The sequence below is a fragment of the Chlorocebus sabaeus genome, chromosome 13 (genome assembly GCF_047675955.1).
Source record: "Chlorocebus sabaeus isolate Y175 chromosome 13, mChlSab1.0.hap1, whole genome shotgun sequence".
Lineage (NCBI taxonomy): Eukaryota > Metazoa > Chordata > Mammalia > Primates > Cercopithecidae > Chlorocebus > Chlorocebus sabaeus.
This window is the reverse complement of record NC_132916.1, coordinates 47,788,524-47,809,801: the sequence shown is the minus strand read 5'-3', so window position 1 is coordinate 47,809,801 and position 21,278 is coordinate 47,788,524. Positions and strand designations below refer to the sequence as shown.

Sequence of the window (21,278 nt, the reverse complement as noted above, 5' to 3'; positions counted from 1 at the left end):
CTGAAAGAGGTAATGCAGTGTGGTTTGCCAGTTTTTAAAATTAACTTTATTTTATTTTGGTGGAAACAAAAAAATCAACAAAACTTCTCTGATTGCCTCCCAAATATTTTGCCATTTTGAAACTTGGTGTGGATGACAGTATTTTGCTCATAGCTAAATAGAATACATGTCTTATTGAGTGTTTATGATAATAGCAGACACAGGAGCAAGGTTTAAACATTTCTCTAAGGAAGAATATTTTTATCTACTAATTTGCCTATTTAGAATACCTAGTGAATATTTTAAGGGATAATGATCAGTATAATTGGGTAGGAGATGCCCCTTGACCTAAATGTGATATTAATAGGAGAACACATTTTCACAGTTTATCATTTACTTATATAGACTAGCTCAGTTATTAATGTCCTAATTTTATAAATATCCCTGTATGCAAAACTATGATAAGTCTACCTGTGCTGATGGTACAGAAGTGGAATGTGAGAGTTATTACAGGAGCTATTGCTGAGACGAGAGAACTATCACTTTTTGGTCCTGTTGAAAGAGCCCAGTGAACTGGTAACACCTCTTTAGAAAGGAAGACCCTTTTAAAATGAACAAGGACAAATGAATTGTTTGTAATGTTTTATTCTTTGAGTTCCCTGAAGAGTGGGTATACACACTTATAAGAATGTCATTTGCTTGGTTTCAGAAAACTTGGCAGGGTTCCATTTGGAATTCAAAGACATACCTCATGAATTGAGTTTCAGATAAATTGAAAGAATCCTAATAACTTTTCAAAATGAGAACCATGCCAATTTCTCACTGTCTAACAACATTCATCAACTCATCTCACAGAGAGGTTTGAAAAAGCTATTATCTTCAAAACATGTTTATTGGCTAGAATGTTTTCTTATTTTTCCTTCTGGTATATTTACCATGAAAACAGTGATTGGGAACCTAAGAGTAACATCAATACTAGGAATTTAGTATTTCTTTTCTAGAGTCTTATTCAAACTTTTTATTGAGTAAAATGAGTTTGAAAAGTTGAGTTTTTTCCTGTTGCAGAGCCTAATTTTATTTAGGATCTGACCCATGAAAAGTCTTAATGAGTTACATAAGATGTCATTCCTTCAGTTAACTACAATGAAAGATTATGAAAGTAACTGATGAATGGAGACATGAAGTGCTATGTTTTTTTAAACAATTGGAAGTGCTGCGGCAGTATTGACTAGAGATTCCTTGGGGGGCAGTGTGAGGAGCGCTTTTCTCCTAGGATACCTCCTTAGACCAACCCAGAACTCTGGGAAGCTGCTCTTAAGGATTTTGTATCTTTTCATCCCACTAGTGGGCCTAATTTGCAGTGAACCCCTTTACCTGTAAGTCATAGTATCTGCAACCAGGCCTCACTTCTTGGGAAAGATAGCAAACTTGTAGTTAAAAGGCTCTAGGCCCAGTCCTAGATGTAGGACTTTGAATAAAATCATAAATGCAATCATGCAATCATTTCCTCTTTGTAAATTAAGATTTGTTACTAATTTATGTATTCAGCTGATAGATGAGCAACTTTCTATTGTGCCAGGAATGGGGGCAGCAGATAAAGACAGAACCACTAACAGGGAGGAGGTCATTGCCTACAGAAATAGCTGTTGTAGTACTCTTCTGAGCCTGAATTTTAAAAATAACAAACATGGCTTTGCTTCATGATCTATGAAGTACCATATGAATTCAGGAGGTCTGAAAACAAAAGGTAGCAAGTTCAAGCTAAAAGATGAAACTACAAGCATATATTAGGTTGAATATGAGAATAAAATAAAAGTGTAGTCCACCCTTGATTATTTACGGATTGGCTAGAGTTTATGATTATCAGTGCCCTTCGATTATCCTTTTCCTTCCGGCTACCAACTATTGAATATTTTTTTGCTCATTAACACCTGTCTAGGAGTGGGAAGGTGAAATGCTAATCAGACAATTTGGTTAATTGTTAGTGGCTGCTATAATCTTTTTTTTTTTAAGTTGAGATAAGCAAATATTTTACTAAAATATTGGCTGTGGACCACTAAACTTTATATCACCTTCGCTTCCTTTTATTGCATGGATAAATGCAGATATTTAGTTTTTAGTTAGGTATTAAAGAGAATTAAAAACATAGTAATTCATGAATTCTTTGGTTTTCAAGTATCACACTATAAATTCACATTACATAATTCTTATTGGTCAGTGTTCAGAAAATATTAATCTTCTACAATATGACTACTTTAAAAGAAAGCTTTAGGATTTAATAGTTGCAATTGTAAGTGTAGCCCTATAAAAATAACTGCACTTGCTAAGTGGATTTGTATCAACAGGAACACAACTTTTAGAAAATTACTTAAGACTACCCTCCCGTTTGCCTGTGGTAGACATTTGGGACCCTCCCCAAGCCAAATAAGGGAAAGAAGAATGTTCTGACCATGAAAAGCACTAAGAATAAATCTGAGCTCTCATGGATAAGATTACTTTCAACTCTTTACTTCATGTTTTCTGACATAGACCCCAAGATCTGTAATTGTCTTAGAGAAACTGTGTGGGCTTAGATGGTACTTTGTAGTTCATTTGGCTGCTTCTTTTTTTTTTTTTTTTTTTTTTTTGCCTGTCTCTCTTTGGGGCTGGAGAGCTGGTGTGTCTCTGTGTGTGTTCCTCTAGAGTGCCGGAAAAAAAAAAAAAAAAAAAAAAAACATGCTGAAGAGTCCTAGGGAGATGAGGCTATTTTTGTTTGAAGCTGATACTTCTAGCTGAGCCACAAGTGCTGCTTGGAAAGGGCTTAGGTTGATTCCAGGGGGAGAACTCTGCAGAGGAGAGGCAAAGTTCAACAGGACAACAAAGAAGCAGCAGAAACAGCCAGGAAAAAGAAGAGCCCCCAGGTTTTGACACAGAACCCTCTACCAGAGTTCTCAAATCCCCAAATAGTCTGCAAAGTGCTACTTGACGGGAACTTTTCAACTGACTTTTACTTTTGACGACCACCATGACCGAGATCACTGCTGAAGGTATTGCTACCATTTTCCAATAGTATCAAGTAAGGAAAAAAAATATGCAAATTGACAGCCACATGGACTGTTGATGTGTCCATTTAAAATGTTGCTTTAAGGTAATTGTCATGGTCAATGATTCTATACAGGATCTGAGAAGTGGATTTAGGAGCTGAGAGGCTGCCAGATCTGTATATTGGGGGAGCAAAAAGAGATTTCTCTTAAATTTTGCATGTGGAAACTGTTCTCTGCTATACCAAAGGCCCCACTAGATAACAGTTGTTACTCACACCTCTATAAATAGCTATGGTCATGTAACATGATGGATGATATCTTATCCAGCAAAAATTACAAAGTTTTCAAGGATGGAGACCATGATGAACTTAAAATATTACACTAATGCTTACTTAAACTTAAAAAGTAATTTGAAGCATTTTTACTTTATGATATTTTTGAATGGAGACCTTAAGTTTGTTTTTCCTTTCCTACTAGGGTATGTAAAACACACACACATATATATGATTTATATACAATTTAAGACATAAGTGTTCCCACAAAATTTGTATTTATTTGACCATTAATGGAAATTCAGAGATAAAGATTGGAATTCCACAAACTTACTGTGCATCAATATGATTTTTAAAATAAAGTAATTAAGTTTAGAATTCTGGTTCTTTTCATAAATTCATTCTTCATTTTCCTCTAAATGGTAAATTCTATCTTTATGTTACAATAAATATTTTCTGCTTCAATGCTTTACTGAAAGCTACATACTATAATTATAATACATATCTTCTATTTGATGGTTGCTAGTTATATATATTTATATTCCATATATGTTTCATATATATATATGTACATATTTCTTAGAATGAAGAAGCCCTTCAAAACTAAAATACTTTGAGTACAGACACAGTCTGGTTCTAGTTGAGGTAAAATTTTGGAGGTGGATCTAAAATTTGCTTCTGACAGCTGTAAGAAACTCAGACAGGTGGTGCTCTTAACAACTTCCAAGTTAAATGCTGTGCTGGTTTGCTTTGAATAATACAACTGAAAGATATAATATGTGTTTTTTTGGGGGGGGGTAGAAATTAGTATGGACACACAGTAATTTCTGTTGGAGATTTTCAGTCAATATTTGTAAGAATTGCCTTATTTGTACTTTACACTGAGGATTTCAGTCTGATACTCCAAATTAATAACAATCACTGAGAGATTTCTGCATGTTAGGTATTTTGCTCAGAATGTTATGTGTGTTTACTTATTTAAAACTGACACAGTTCAATTAAGGAGGCATTATTATCTCAGTTTGGCAGAAAAAGGAACTGTAGCTAAAATGTTCTGTGACTTGCTGAAGACTACAGCATTACTAACATTTAAAGCCAGCCCCTTTAAATCTCGTGTGTGTGTGTGTGTGTGTGTGCGCGCGTGTGTGTGTTTTCTTTTCTGTGAGAGGATATCAGGTTTACTCTTTACCAATTTTAGTTCAGAATTTGCTAACTAAATATAAATAGCATTTTTCCTATTCCTTAAATATTCTGTGTCATGTTGCTTTTAGTTTGCCTTAAAGAAAGCTATCTATAAAAACTTATTGCTTAGCTCTGCACAAGTTATTAAGATAGCTATGAGTGTCTTAATCTTCTGTGTCTCTACCTCTGCTCAGTGTTTGGGCTCCCAGGTGATTCAGGAGGTCGGTTGACTAAACCATCTTGGGTTTGTTTGTGGCTTATGTTCTGCAGAACTTGCAGTTGATTCAAAAGACTTTTTACAGGAAAATTCGTGATTATGAAATAGAACTTTTGTTTCTGCCTCCACTCTGCAGGGGTTTAAAAGGGTCTTAGAAGACCTTCTGGAGTCACCCATAAAAGTAATTGAATTAGTAATAAAATTAAAAAGTAGAAATACCATCTAATTCCTGGGTGATGGTCATTTTCCACTTCCGGGTCTTAACAGTTCATAGGATCTTTATTATCTGAACATCAATTATGTACTTTTTTTCATTTTCTGGAGTGATTTATTAATAATATTTCTCAAATGAAAATTAGACTGTCAACTCAAATGGAGTTATCTTTTAAGGTAGCACAGTCATTCTTTGAGGATATCTAAAGTTTTTTGCACACTGCTTTACTACACAGTTTCATGTTACCTTGGCAATTCTCACTTTCTGTGCCCTAGCTACAATTGCCTTCCTCCAGTCCTTTATAAAAGGTATACCTTTGTACAATGCCTTGGTACAGGCTATTTTCTGAGCCTGGAATAGTCTTATTTTATTTCATCTGCTATATTTCTTTCTCAACCACTTATTTATTTATTTATTTATTTATTTATTTATTTTAGAGCAGAGTTTCTCTGTCACCCATATTAGAATGCAGTGGCATGGTCATAGCTCACTGCAGTCTCAAACTCCTGGGCTCCAGCAATCTTTCTACCTCAGCATCAGAAGTAGTTAGGACTACAGGTGTGCACCACCATGCCTGGCTAACATTTTTTTTGCTTTATTTTTGTAAAGACAGGATCTCCTTATGTTGACCAGGCTGTACTTGAACTACTGGCCTCAAGCCAAGATTCTCTTGTCTCTGCCTCCCAAAACATTGGGAATACAGGCATGAACCACCACGCCTGGGGCTTGCAATCACTTTTGGACATATTACTGAAATGCAAGCACTGTATCAGTAGACCTATGCCACCTATCAATTACAATTTCCATCCATTTATCACACACACAAACAAAACAGTTTGTGGCACTTAAGAATATAAGAGGTAACTCATTACCTTAGAAAGCTCTAGTCAACTGTCCTCATCTCAGGTTTTGGGAAGACGAGGCTCATACATATTATATGACTCTCTGATGGTCATGGGAAATTAGGAGAGACCTGAGGATACATTTCATGCCTCCTGTGCCTCATCCCATAGCTTATTCAACTACAGTGATGCCGTGCCTATAACCTCACCTAGCTGCTCACATCAATTTCCACTGCAGGTTCCAAGCTGGCTTACTTCATCCAGTGGAAGAAAGGAAATAATGTTAATTACAGAATTGTGTTTCAGGTACAGAGCAATAGATAAATTAGAAATAGGACAAAGTTGAACCCCAAAGGATTTTAGAGTAATAACACCTTTGATTCTGGCACAATAAATTAATAAAGATAATTATAACAGCAATGATAACAACTTACATTTATTCTGAAGACATAAGATGTCAAGCACTGTATTAAGCTTGATAAATATTCATTTAATCTTCACGGTCACCAAATGAGATAAAGGCTAGTATTATTGCTGTTTAGAGAATAGGAAGCTGAGGTTGAGAGAGTTTAAAGAATGTGCTAGAATTCACGCAACTGTATGTGATATAGCCAGGATTCATAACCATGCCTGACCACAGAGTCATATTGGATATGTCTTCTTGCTGTGTGAGACTGTTAGGTTGGTCAATTAGGTTGTTGTTAGAGCCTACACTAGGACCATGTTACATTTAGGAGGTTGAATCAGGCCCAGACTGGATTACACTCAAACAGCACACAGGTTTAGGGCTATAAATAGTCCTTTATCTTCCTTGCAATGTAATGTGTCCAAGTTGCTGGGAATCCTATATATAATTAACTTAGTATTTACTAGAACACTTAGTTCAAGAAAGCTTTTTATTTAAAATGCTAGAAGAGCTTATGTCAAACTGTCAACTTATAAACCATTATATAACCTCAGGCTTCAGGAGAAAAATTATTGTACTATGCATGGAATTCTTTCCTTACCATTAGCCGAATCACATTTCACTGCTTCTATAACAATCAAACCTCAGAGAGGATTTGATATTCAAAATTTGAGCAAAAGTGGTCATTTATATTCTACACACCGCATTGCTCCCATAGACTCTGCAGCACAAGATTACTCACGGTTGCTCTCTCAAAAAAAAAAAAAAAAAAAAAAAAAAAATTCAAGAAATCACAGCCAGACTACTTAACAACTAGGCAAACAAGTTATATCATCTAGCGTGACAGATGGTGAAATTATGAGGTGGTCCAACCTATGTTTCTTCATTTACCTCGTCAAAGCAAAGGGCAACTGCTCTGGCTTAAGTGGGGATGACCTGGGGGTACAAAGGATTGTAGCACTAGTTTCAAGCCGTGGTTACTTCCAGGGGATGTTCTTCATTTTCCTGATAAAACAACATACCACATATAAAGTATTATTTTTAGTCTCATAAGTACATTTTAAAACTGACATTAGAAAGATAGCCTATTCAAAAGAGGAGGACCACGACGGTGAAAGTCACAGTTAAATGAAAAGATTTGTGCATGGATTGTTTAAGTAGAAGATTGGATTTTTTCATTATGCAACACTTGAGGGCAATGCACAGACCCATGGATAAAAGTCTGGAAGCCACAAAAAAGGCACACTATTGGCAAAATATAAGGCAAAACCCAACCAACCAGTAAAATGATAGCTAGAACTGACTCTGCTGACTAGAAAGAAAGGAGAAAGCAAGAAAGGAGGGAAGAAAAAGGAAATACACAGCTTCCAATTTTTAAGAAATAGAGGCATGAGGAATATACTAAAATCTACACCATAGTAGGCAGTAGGCTATGGAAACTGCTACAGTACAGACAACCGAGTTACTTCAAATAAGTTCCTGGGAACAAAAACAAGAAAATCTGGAGAATAGATGAAAAGAAATGTAAAAAGTTAGCAACCCATCACAATGTGTGTAATGATGGGATCATGATTCAAGCAAACAACCTTAAAAAATTCTAATGAAATAAGTGAACATTTAATACAGTCTGGATGTTAGATAACCTTAATAATTATATTTTTAGTGGGATAACTGTATTGTGGTTGTGTTTTAAAATTACTTATTATTTGGAGATACACATTCAAATATTTATGAAAGAGGTGATGTGATGTTTGCAATAAAGAACAAGAAGTTTCATATTATTGGTGACATTAATTAGAGACAATAATTAGAAACAGTTTGTTTTTGAGATAGGTCATGAGAAAACCTGAGAACAATTCAAAAGCCTAAGGAGTCAACATGATGCAAGAAAAAGTAGTTCTAAAAATTGCTATGGCTTGGAACATTGCGTTCATTGACAGGGTATTAAGTATGAAGCTTTTGTATGACTATCTCTTTGAAATATCACAGAAACTGTGAAAGGCAGGTATCAAATAAACCTGATTAGTCTGACTCTGAAACTTCTTGTTCTTTACTGCTCAAGTTGACTTTAGGAAAATAGGAAAAAAGGAGGGAAAAAAAAGCAATTTTGAAAACCAGGAGAGTATAGTTCACTGAAAATCAGAGAGAAAATATAGTGCAGAGCTAAGAGAAAGAAGCATTAAGAAAAGAGAGTGTGATAGAGTAGTAAGTGCATGGAGTTTTACTTAAGTCAGAAATTGGGGTTCAGGCACTATCTCCACTCTTGGTCTGGGGAGGAAGGAGCCTCACAAGAAGGGTCATGAACTTGGTTAATTAAAAATAGTATGGCCAGAGGAATTTTTAAAAATTTTACAGGATCATGCTATTTGGCAAATTAACTTTATGCTTTTTAAATTGTGCAAATCATCCATGATGCAAAATTTGCAGTGACAATGAGCAGAAAATATAGCTGTGTAGTGTCAGCCCTTTTTAGGTTCCACTAAGAAGCTTTTTCTTATAGTTTTTATTACTATTTGTAATAGGAACTATTTTTCTCCCATCCCATAAGCACATAGTATCCATGAAAATGTTCTGTTTATCAGCTTAAATGTATGTTTTTTTTTTTTCCTATTTACTTTTGGTCATCATTGTGACAGTAATTTAAAATTCATGCTACTTTTACAATGCAAAAACGAATTGAGGCTATTCAGTTATTATACTAAAGGCTTAGGAATCCGTAGAGACTTAAAGTCTCCAATACTGTTTGCATTAATTTTTAATCAGTTAACAATATTTAATATGAGAGAAACATAAAACAGTGAAACTAAGCAATTTTAAAATCATCTACATTGACCTTTGTGTTGAATATATCAATTTGAAAAGAAAATGGTTAAGATTTTCCAGCAAAACTTTTGGTTTTATACTTATGCTTAGTTGGAGCTCAAAGACAGTATTAAAACATTATTCTTTTCTTCTTTCAAACAAAAAGAAACCCGTTGGGTACATGTTTAATGTATTTTGTAAAAATACATGTTATCTAATGTAACACATTTAAAAAGAACAAAGTAGGGAAAAAATCTTCATCTGGCAACTATGCATTAACATCATACAATAATGTCAAGTTTATGGAGTTAGGCCCCATTTTACTTAAAGTTCTAGGAAGATTTGTCAAGGTTAAGCTTTTGCTGTCCCCAGTTCCCACCTGCCCTGTATAATATGAATGACAGGCTTGGTTTTATATAGAGAATACTTAGTTGATTGTCACGTAAATATATATTACCCCTAGTGAGAGTTATACAGAGACAGATGAACTTCCTGGTCCAAACAGATAGTAATTTTTATCTTCAAAGGAAACCAAAAAGAGTATCTTTGGCAAATGTGCAATGAATAAAGTCTTGCTCTGCTCTATACAAGTTAATGCTCTCTAAACTTCAAACATCTCCACATCTCCATGCCTGAAGTGAAGCTGTCAAAGACACACAGAATTTACAATTTTGAGAGATTCTTTGGTATGTAAATGAGCTGTTTCCTCATAAACTGCAGACTCTATCTCAGTTACAATGTACTTTAAATATTACATTTAAATATATGTGGTTTAGATATTTTCTAATATGTTATCTGTGCCAGAAGCTAGGGCATGTGGTTTTCACCCAAACAAGTAAAAGACATGATATTTTGACCTATAAGAACAAAGATAATTTAAATGGAGCAACCCGTTCTTCATAGGGGAAACTTGGTTTCATTTAGACAGCATGAAGCTGGAACTCACTGTGACAAACCAGTTTTATCTTTGCTACGCATTTGCTGCATCATTCTCCCCTCCCTGACACAGGTTACTAAAGTGTTGAGAAAAACAAAAGAAAGAAAAAACTCTTAGTATTTCAAACTTAGTTTTAATATGGTCTAGGGCATTCGTGAGCTCATGGATGTGAGAGATTCAGTTTCCATTTATACAGACGTTTAAAATACATATTTAGCAAACTTTCCTTGGAAAATTGTTTGTTGACTTTGAAAATAAAATCATCATGTGATTAGGGGAATTTTCTCTTTGAGGTAGACATTTAATATAATGTCAAGACAAAAATAACAGATATGAAGTGGCACTTCTCTGACATTCCCTGCTGGAGCTCTTATTTTTGCCCATGGTTATTCTTATTTAACCTATATATTATTGCCTAGGGGAAAAAGTGTACTGTAAAATCTGAAAGTTACTATAGTATAGTAAAATGCCAAGTCTGTGAATTTAAATCTGCAGAAATATTAGGCATTGCATTTAGAAAAAGGCAAGTTACCTCCATCTGAAATATAAAAAAAGTTTAGACTGTATGGTATTAATTATCAACCTAGACGTAGATTTATAAAGCAGTATGTCATGCCAGAGGTTCAGTTTTATTCAATATTTTAACACCTATTATGTACCAAATTGAATGCCTGACACTGTGGACATAAAAATTAATAATAAAAGGTCCCCGCTACGTTGCAAAACAAAAAGGAAAGAGCCAAAAATAATAGTGAGAATAAAGACTGGACAGATTTTAAAATATTTGATTCAAATTTGAAATTGCAGGCATGTCTCTTTTTATTGCACTTTGCTTTATTGCATGCCACAGATACTGCATTTTTCAAAGAAAATGAATAAAGTTATCACCACCATTTTTCTAACAGGACGTGCTCACTTCCTGTCTCTGTGTCATATTTTGGTAATTCTCACAGTGTTTCAAACGTTTTCATTATTGTTTTATCTGTTTTGGTGATCTGTGATCGTTGATCTTTGTTATTAATATTATAATTGTTTTAGGTCACCACAAGCTGCCTCTATATAAGATGGTGAATTTCATCAATAAATATGTGTATTCTGACTGCTCCAAAAACTAGACATTCCCACTATCTCTCCTTCTCCTCAGGCGTTTTCTATTCCCTGAGACACAACAATATTGAGATTAGGAAAATTAATAACCCTACAACAGCCTCTAAGTATTAAAGTGAAAGGAAGAGTTGTATATCTTTACTTTCCATCAAAAGCTGAAAATAATTAAGCTTACTGAGGAAGGCATGCCAAAAGCCAAGACAGGCTGAAAGCTAGGCCTCCTCTTGCACCAAATAGCCAAGTTGTGAATGCAAAGGAAAAGTTCTTGAAGGAAATTAAAAGTGCTACTCTGGTGAACACATGAATGTGAAGAAAGTGAGACAAACTTATTACTGATGTGGAGAAAGTTTGAGTGGTCTGGATAGAAGATCCAATTAGCCAGAATTCTCTTTCAGCCAAAGCCTAATCCAGACCAAGGCCCTAAATCTCTTCAATTCTTTGAAGATGTGGAGAGGTAAGGAAGCTGCAGAAGAAAAGTTGGAAGCTAGCAGAGGTTGGTTCATGTGGTTTAAGAAAAGAGGTCATCCCCATAACATAAAAGTGCAAGGTGGAAGCAGCAAGGGTTGATGTACAAGCTGCAGCAAGTTATCCAGAAGATCTAGCTAAGATCATTGATGAAGGTGGCTACATTAAACAACATATTTTCAATGTAGACTAAACAGTCCTTTATTGGAAGAAGATGGACTTTCAGAGTTAAATAGGAGAAGTCAATGCCTGGCTCCAAAGCTTCAAAGTTTAGGCAGACTCCTGTTAGGGAATAATGCAGCTGGTGACTTCAGGTTGAAGCCAATGCTCATTTACCATTATGACAATTCCAGGGCTCTAAAGAATTATAATAAATTTACTTTGCCTGTGCTCTATCAATGAGATAATAAAGGCCTGGATGACAGCACATCTCTTTACAACATGGTTTACTGAATATTTTAAGCCCACTGTTGAGATTTACTGCTCAAAAAAAAAAAAAAAAATTATTTCAAAGTATTGCTCCTTATTGACAATGCACCTGGTCACCCAAGAGCTCTGATGGTGATATACAAAGAGATTAATGTTGTTTTCATGCCTACTAAAAGATCTATTTTTCAGCTCATGGCTCAAGGAGTAATTTTGATTTTCAAAACTTACTTTTTAAGAAATACATTTTGTGGGCCATGCTCGGTGGCTCACGCCGATAATCCCAGCAATTTGGAGGCCGAGGTGGGTGGATCACCTGAGGTCAGGAGTTCAAGACCAGCCTGGTCAACATGGTGAAACCCTGTCTCCACTAAAAATACAAAACTTAGCCTGCCGTGGTGGCAGGTGCCTGTAATCCCAGCTACTTGGGAGGCTGAGGCAGGAGAATCGCTTGAACCTGGGTGGTGGAGGTTTCAGTGAGCCGAGATCGTGCCACTGCACCCCAGCCTGGGGAACAAGAGTGAAACTCTGTCTCAAAAAATAAAATGAAATAAAATAAAATAAATAAAAATTTTTTAAAAATACATGTTGTAAGGCTATAGCTGACATAAGGGAGCAATTCCTCTTATGGATCCAAGCAAAGTATATTGACAACTTTCTCAAGAATTCACGATTCTAGATGCGATTAAACATATTTTTGATGCATGAGAGGAGGTCAAAATAGCACCATTATCTGGATTCTGTAAAAAGTTGATTCCCACCCTCATGATGACTTTGAAGGGCTCAAGACATCAGTAGAGGGAGTAACTGCAGATGCGGTGGAAATAGCAAGAGATCTAGAATTAGAAGTGGAACCTGAAGATGCTTCAATCTCATGATTAAACTTGAATGGATGAGGAGTGACTTTTTTTTTTTTTTTTTTTTTTTTTTTTTTTTTTTTTTTTTTTAGCCAGCATCTAGTTCTGTTACCCAGGTTGGCGTGCAGTGGCACAGTCTCAGCTCACTGCAACCTCTGCCTCCTGGGTTCAAGTGATTCTCATGCCTCACCCACCAAGTAGCTGGGATTATAGGTGTGTACCACCCTGCCAGGCTAATTTTTGTATGTTTTTGTAGAAACAGGGTTTCACCATGTTGGCCAAGGTGGTCTAGAACTCTTGGTCTCAAGGGATCCAGCAGCCTTGGCCTCCCAATGTGCTGGGATTACAGTCATGAGCCACTGTGCCTGGCCTAGGAGTTGCTTTTTATGAATGAGCAAGGAGAGTGGTTTATTGAGATGGAATCTACTCTACTCTTTTTTATTATTATTATGCTTTAAGTTCTAGGGTACATGTGCACAACGTGCAGGTTTGTTACATATGCATACATGTGCCATGTTGGTGTGCTGCACCCATTAACTCATCATTTACTTTAGGTATATCTCCTAATGCTATACCTCCCCCATCCCCCCACCCCACGACAGGCCCTGGTGTGTGATGTTCCCTTTCCTGTGTCCAAGTGTCCTCATTGTTCAATTCCCCACTATGAGTGAGAACGTGCGGTGTTTGGTTTTTTGTCGTTGCGATAGTTTGCTGAGAATGATGGTTTCCAGCTTCATCCACGTCCCTACAAAGGACATGAACTCATCCTTTTTTTATGGCTTCATAGTATCCCATGGTGTGTATGTGCCACATTTTCTTAATCCAGTCTATCATTGATGGACACTTGGGTTGGTTCCAAGTCTTTGTTGTTATGAATAGTGCCGCAATAAACATATGTGTGCATATGCCTTTATAGCAGCATGATTTATAATCCTTTGGGTATGGTATTTCTAGGAACCTACTCTACTCTTTTTTTTTTTTTTTTTTTTTTTTGAGACGGAGTCTGGCTCTGTCGCCCAGGCTGGAGTGCAGTGGCCGGATCTCAGCTCACTGCAAGCTCCGCCTCCTGGGTTTACGCCATTCTCCTGCCTCAGCCTCCCGAGTAGCTGGGACTACAGGCGCCGCCACCACGCCCGGCTAGTTTTTTGTATTTTTTAGTAGAGACGGGGTTTCACCGTGTTAGCCAGGATGGTCTCGATCTCCTGACCTCGTGATCCGCCCGTCTCGGCCTCCCAAAGTGCTGGGATTACAGGCTTGAGCCACCGCACCCGGCCCCTACTCTACTCTTGATGGAGATGCTGTAAACATTGTTGAAAAGACAACAAAGGATTTAGAATATAACATAATGTAGAAGATAAAGCAATAGCTGGGTTTAAGAGGATTAACTCCAATTTCAAAAGAAGTTCTATGGGTAAAATCCTATCTAACAGTGAATGTCACATACTACAGAGACACCTTTCATGAAAGGCAGAGCCCATCGATGTGGCCAATTTCATTTTTGTCTTATTTTAAGTAACTGCTTCAGCTACCCCAACCTTCAGCAACTACCACCCTGATCAGTCAGCAGCCATCAATACTGGGGCAAGACCTTCAATCAGCAAAAAGATTATGACTCACTGAAGGCTCACATGATTGTTAGTATTTTTCAGCAATAAAGTTTTTTTTTAATTTTCCATTTTTGTTGGCACAGAGTAGGTGTATATATTTATGGAGTGCATGAAATATTTTTATACAGTCATACAATTAGTAATAATCACATCAGGATAAGTGGGGTATCCATCACCTCAAGCATTTATCCTTTCTTTGTGTTACAAACAATCCAATTATACTCTTTTAGTTATTTTTAAATGTACAATAAATTATTGTTGACTGTAGTCACTATTGTGTTATCAAATGCTAGATATTATTCTTTTTAACTGTATTTCTGTACCCATTAACCATCCCCACTAACAAAGTATTTTTAAGGTCTGTACATTGCTTTTTAAGACATAATGTTATTGCACATTTAACGGACTAGAATGCACTGCATATATAACTTTCATACACACTAGGATACAGAAAAAAAGTGTGATTTGCTTTCTTGCAATTATTTTCTTTATTGTATGATATCTCCAAGGTGTGGCTGATGGTGTCTGATGTAAAGAATGCCATATTATTGTTCATAAATCTTATGATTAATTATTTCACTTTGAAACTTGCTGAAAATAATTTAGGGTAAGTAAAGAATGTCCTATTCTTAACACTGATAATTCGCAGTGCACATGACATTATTGTGAAGGTGTAATAATTTTTCAAGGAGTAAGGAGATCAAGAGTACATTTGATCAATGCAGAAATGACCAAAAAAAAAAAAAAAAAAAAAAAAAAAAGAGAGAGAGAGAGAGAGAGACAGGAGGTAGGTAAAAATTAGTAGTCTGTGGGATGTAGCCCTGGGAAGACTGGTGTACCAAGTTACCTTACTAAGAAATTGGGTAAAAGTCCTGATTTAAATACTCAATTTTCAGTCAGGCATACTGTTGCTATAATACTATAAAATCTAGATGTTTCATGTTTCTGATTCATTTTTAACTAGTTATTGTGTTTCCTAGTTCTCTGTCATCCCATCTGAGTGTTCTCCGATTATTTTAACCTCTATTGCTGATTTCCATCCCCACATATGCTACTTTGAGCTTACTGTGTTTGTATAGAGACCATTTCCAGTTCATGAAGAAATAATAAAATAATACGAACTGTCAGAAAGGTAATCATTAAACAAGTTTCTTCAGGCTAACAAAGAAGAATCAGTTCCTAAAGTGAAACCAAATCTATCAGCATGGGTTGTTCTAAATAATATGAGAACTAGTGGTTAGGTCAGTGGTCTTGTCAAGAGTTCCTGTAAAAGCAATGACAGGGTCCACAGACCAAGCCTCTGAAAATGTGAGCAGAAAGTACTTAGGGTAGCGGTAATGAGTAGATTAAAGCAATAAGTCTGCAGAATTCTCTAGGGCCTTTGTTCATAGTGACTGAGAGTTAACATTAGAAATAATAGTTCTGACAGTTTCCAGAAAATTTTGGCTACCTCTTGAATTATGTACACCAGACTTCACTGCTCAGTTTCTGCCCAGTCCCTCAGGATTTGAAGCGTCTTGTTGGTCTGGCTAGAATGATGTGCTATCTCATCGTGCTATGGGTCTCGGTTTTTGAGGGACATGAGCTCTCAATACTCATGTGCTTTGAGATATAGTATTTTATCTTCTTCCTATCACTCTATTATTTACCTGCGGATGGAGAGGAACAAAAAGTCTGGCCCCCTGAGTGATAATCATGCACCTAACAAACATTACTTGTATATATTTTTGGTATCTACTTTTGCTAGTTACTCTTTTAATTCTAGGGATGAAATGTAAAATATACATAAATCTAATCCTCAAGAAATGATGAGATAATTGTATATGTAACTCTCTGATATTGGGCTGCCAGTTCAAAGTTTCTTGAAACAAGTATGTATAAAATTATATACAAAAATTGTGAGATATGTTTCTTGGTTTCTCATCAAATTTAAAATAGACAATGTTTACATATATAAAGCTATTAGGGAATGAATATAAAACAAATAAGCAAATCAACTGTTATGAGATATTACTATTGGGAAAATCTGAGAAGCTAGGAGAATGGACGGATTTGTTTGATCAGGGACTGACATAAAGGAGGAGAACTTATGTTAACAGTTGAAGAATGTTTCTAAATTAAAGGACAGGGACACAGAAGAAAGAGTAAAGAATTAAGTTCGTAACATCCCTAGGTCCTAAAAATTCATGAAAGGTTAATTCATTTCAGAAACAATTATTTGATTTTTTACACTAAATTAATAAATATGTTGATCTTGGGTTCAATGAACAAAACTGGAGGAGACACACTTCATTGGTATTCGGGGTGGAAAAATTTGTTGTAACGACCTTCTCCAGAGATTGCAGAATAATTCATACCCAGTAGCACCTCTCACTATAATTTAGACTCCATAAACACCCCCAAAATTTTCCTATCAGAGATAATAAACTACGCCACAGTTAACAAGAACATAAAATAAAGATGTGCATAGATGCTAGTGGTAACTTCAAAGGAGATGGGATTGAAATCCTCAACTATGAGAAACTCTAAGCTTAGTTATCGTTCAATTTTATATATAAGATTCTTTTTATGTCAATAGAGGGGATTTGGATTGGTGAGAAGGTCATTTTGCTTCTCTAATCAGTTGTTTGCCTCAATTTGCTACTTATAATTCTATAGTAGAAAGGAATAAGAAAGACAATAACCTCAGGGAAATATAGGGCAAAAAGATTCACAAACTAAATGGAATGACATACTTCCCCCTTGAGAAAAATCAGTGAAAGGTGATGGCTTATTTTCTGTGTCCTTGAGCTAACTAATGAGTTGAAAAGTGACAGCATAATTTGAGGAGAGGCACAGGTGGAAGCAGTTCTGATGGGCAAAGTGAAAGAGTGCTCTGTGAAATTGCCTGATAGGGTTTTACACAAGCTAAATAACAAACCTCAAGGTGGATTACATTTCTTTTACTTGAGAGTCACCCTATATTGTGTCATGTTGAACTCTACGTGTTTGCTTAGAGTACCTCCAGTGTTTTTTCAATCCTTTACAATACTATCATGATGACAAATGTATTTTCAAATCATATAAAAACTTGCTTAAAATTAGGTTTTTAGGTAATACTGAGCTAGAGGCCAAAATGCACAAGAACTCTACATACCAATGTAAAAAGAATTAGGATACTGTTATGATTAATGAATAATGCTGTCCTGCTTAATATTCAAGAGACCAGCCGCCTCCTCAGTTCAGTGTTAAAAAAAATGGTATGAGTCATCATAATTTAAAAAATATTTTTCTTAAAAATTCATTTTAGTAAAATACAGACTCTGAAAGGTTCATAACTCACATATGCAGCTGACCCTTGAACAACACAAGGGTTAAGGACACCGACTCCTCAGTCGAAAATCCACATATAACTTTGACTCCTCCCAAAACTTTATTAATAGCCTACTGTTGACCAGAAACATTACCAATAACGTTGTTGATTAATACATATTTTGTATGTTATATGTGTGTGTGTGTGTATGTGTGTGGTGTGTGTGTGTGTGTGTGTATATATGGAGAGAGAGAGAGAATTACAATGAAGTAAGCTAGGGAAAGGAAAATGTTTTTTAAGAAAATCATAAAGAAGATAAAATATATTTAGTATTCATTTAGTGGAATTGGAGCATCATAAAGACCTTCATCTTCATCGTCTTCACATTAAGTAGACTGAGGAGGAGGAAAAAGAGGAAGGATTGGTTTTGTTGTCCCAGTGGTGGCAGAAGCAGAAGTTAAGGAGTTCGAGGGGGATGCCGGAGAGCCAGGCACATTTGCTGTAACTTTCATTTAAAAAGATCCTCACATAAGTGGAACCACACAGTTAAAACCCATGTTGTTCAAGAGTCAACTGTTTTTATATATCATTTACTAAGGAGCAACAGAGTTGACATCCACCTAACCAACACCTATATCAGGAAACTATTTCCAGCACCTGGAAAGCATATCTTCATCTATCCACACTTTGACTCTCACTTTGGTGTTGCTTCCCAATAAAGGCTCCTCTTTCTTTGAACTTTTCTCTCCAGTGAACCAACTTTTTTAGTAATGGTTTTCTTTCTTTGCTTTATAGTTTTATGACCTCAACATCGATAAACAATATAGTTCTGCTAAGTTTGTTGTTTATATAAATGGAGCAACATGGCATGTATTGTTGTGTTTTGCTGCATTAATTCCTCATTCTGTTTGTAAGAGTCATTTATGTTGTTGTATGTAGCTAGAGTTTGTTATTCTTCTTTCTGTACAGTGCCCCATTGCATAAAAAATCACTGTTTATCCATTGGATTTTTGTTTCAATTTTGGGAGGCTATGATGAACAATACTTTTATGTTCTTTTTTTAGTTTTAATATTCTATTATCAATGTATATTTATTTCATGGCACTATGTTCTGTGGTGAAAAGGTGCATTCAGCATGAAGAAGCCACTGTGCTCACTCAAATTGAATTGTTTAAATCTAGTTGGAAAATGTGGAGAAAGGATGACCTTGTGGTTATCTCCTAGAAATGTCCTGTTTTTTAGAAGAAATTGATCTAGTCTCACAAGATATATAAAATGGAGGAGCAGAGTGAAAGTGAATAGAATCCTAAGGACTTCTCAGAGTTTTGTCACTGAGATAATAATCCTTACCATATAGTAACCCCATTTTGAGATTGTATGGGCAGCAATGTAAAAACTGACATATAGAATGAGGCATTCAACTAATATTGATTGAATGTCATGTCTCCTCATTGCCAAGCATTTTACTTGGAGCTTGGCCAATAGCAGTAGACAAAAAAGGTCCCTATTTTCCTGCTGCTATTAGAACACTCTCATCTTTTGACTAGAATCTCCGTTGTCACTAGGTTCTGCACCTTGCTGTACTGGCTAGCACTTGTGAGTGCAACTGAGTTTTTGCTTGTTGAGGCCCCTCCTTCTAGGATCCTTGGTACACTTTTATCCAATGGACATCATCTTTAATTCGACTTACTGGCGTTTATTATAATATTGCTGTTGTTAACATTCAGGCAAAACTTAGGTTTCCACTTCTACTCTTCCTGCTTTTAGATTAAGATTGACCATCTTTAAAAGATGACAACTTCAGGCAGTTAATTTTATCCACTTTAGTTTGCCAGCTTAAACTCTCAAAAATTATTCAATATTCAGTCTAATGGAAGGAGGTTTTATTGAGGTGGAAAGCCTAACTCTGCCTCAGTGTGTGAGAAAAGAAGGATTAAGAGAGACTCTATCTCCATTTATCTATATTTTATTATCTCCAAAAATGAAAATGAAAAAAAAATTCTATTTGTAAAACTTTGTGAAGAGCATGGGTACATCAGACATTCTTTTCTGTTTTTTGATTTGGGTCAAAATGCATGAATACATGTGAGCTTTGTAGACATAACAACTTTGAGAATATTCCAAATAAGTTTTATTCTCCCAGATCAGAGTTTGCCAATGTGTAGTCCCCAGACCAGCAGCGTCAGCATCACCTGGGCACTTATTGGAAAGGGACGTTATTGGGATACATCTCAGACTTTCAGAATCACGAGAGAAGGGCGTAGTGATCTGTGTTCTAACAAACCTTTCAGATCATTCTGACACATGTTGAAGTTGACAGCCACAACCCTAGTTAACTACATATAGACTTTTAAAACAAATTTCCTACTGCTTCCAATTAATTAGGAATGAAGATCCAAATCAATCATATAGTATAGTGGCTTAAAACTCACAGTAACAGAGGATTCTTTTCATGATAAATTTATGATCATGCACAAGAAGATTCTTTTCATAGGCAATGGAAATATGAAGAATGGAGATGAAGGGAAAAAAAATCAAAGAAAGAAACTATTTGCCTGGAAGAGAGCAAAAGTGTGTGGAGGCCAAGAGCCCAACAAGTGCCCACTGAAACTCATGAACTTCCCCCATAATCAGCTATTTCTCTGGAACTGCAGAGTTCTGTTTTTTATCCGTATGCTCAGTCTCTAAATTTTGGAGTCCTCATTTCTTTTATTCACCTTTTCCTTTTTCTTTTTTTTTAATTAGAACTCCTGTTCTAATTTAAACTCCTGTTATTTCATATATGGATGTCCGTACGTGGCGGATTGTATTTTTCAAAAGTGGCTGCATCAAGATTTCCCATCTCATGTGTTCTTCTTATACTGTGATCTTGACTCTTCTTCTCTTGAGAGGTGAGGTCTATTCTTCCTCCCCTTAAACACAAACAGAGCTATATAACAGCTTCAACAAAGAACATACAGAGAAAATGACTTCCAAGGTTAGATCATAAAAATGCCAGACATATCCAGGTTGCTAGTTTGGGAGATCTGCTTTTGAAACAATGCCGTGAAAAAATTAAAGCAGCCTGGAGGCAGGCCCATAATGGAAGAGACCAAGACCTTGACCTGCAAACCCAGCCAAGCTTCCAGCCAACAGCCAGCACCAACTTTCCAGCAATGTGAATGAGTCATCTTGATAATAGATCCCCTAGTCCCCAGTTGAGCCACCACATGTGACAGCTGTGGAGAGAGGCAGGCCATACCTGCTGAACTCTAACCAAATTACAAACTTCTGAGCAAAGTAAATGATTATAGTTGTTTTAGGCCACTAAGCTTCGGAATCTTTTATTATGCAGCTACAGATAATGCATTATATTAGCATCTTTGTTATCTCCTGACTTCTAATGTATCTTGCAATCTGGCACACTAAGTTAAGGTCATAATACTACATAACCCAATGAATAATGGGTAACTTATTTAGTGTACAGTTGTTTCAGACAAATTCAACATGACGCTAGGCAATTTTACAATTGTTATACTTCTGTTTCATCATTGATGTATTTACACATTCATTCCTTTAGTAAAATATATTTAAGAAATGCTGATTATTATAATAAAATGTTTGAGTTACTGGAGATAAATTCATAAAAAAGAGGAGAGAGGGGAAAAGAA

At 35.9% G+C, this 21,278-nt stretch overlaps 1 protein-coding gene across 3 annotated transcripts in view; it reads left to right on the top strand.

Annotated features, from left to right (window-relative positions):
• The first annotated feature begins 2,662 nt into the window (after nucleotides 1-2,662).
• The window catches only part of TRDN (triadin), a 273,616-nt gene continuing 255,000 nt past the window's right edge, over nucleotides 2,663-21,278 (top strand). For all 3 annotated transcript variants that reach the window (XM_073022439.1, XM_008007178.3, XM_038000956.2), the window contains exon 1: nucleotides 2,663-3,005. In XM_073022439.1, coding sequence (XP_072878540.1) covers nucleotides 2,984-3,005 — 22 coding nt within the window. In that variant the 5' untranslated portion in view covers nucleotides 2,663-2,983. The remainder of the gene's footprint in view (nucleotides 3,006-21,278) is intronic.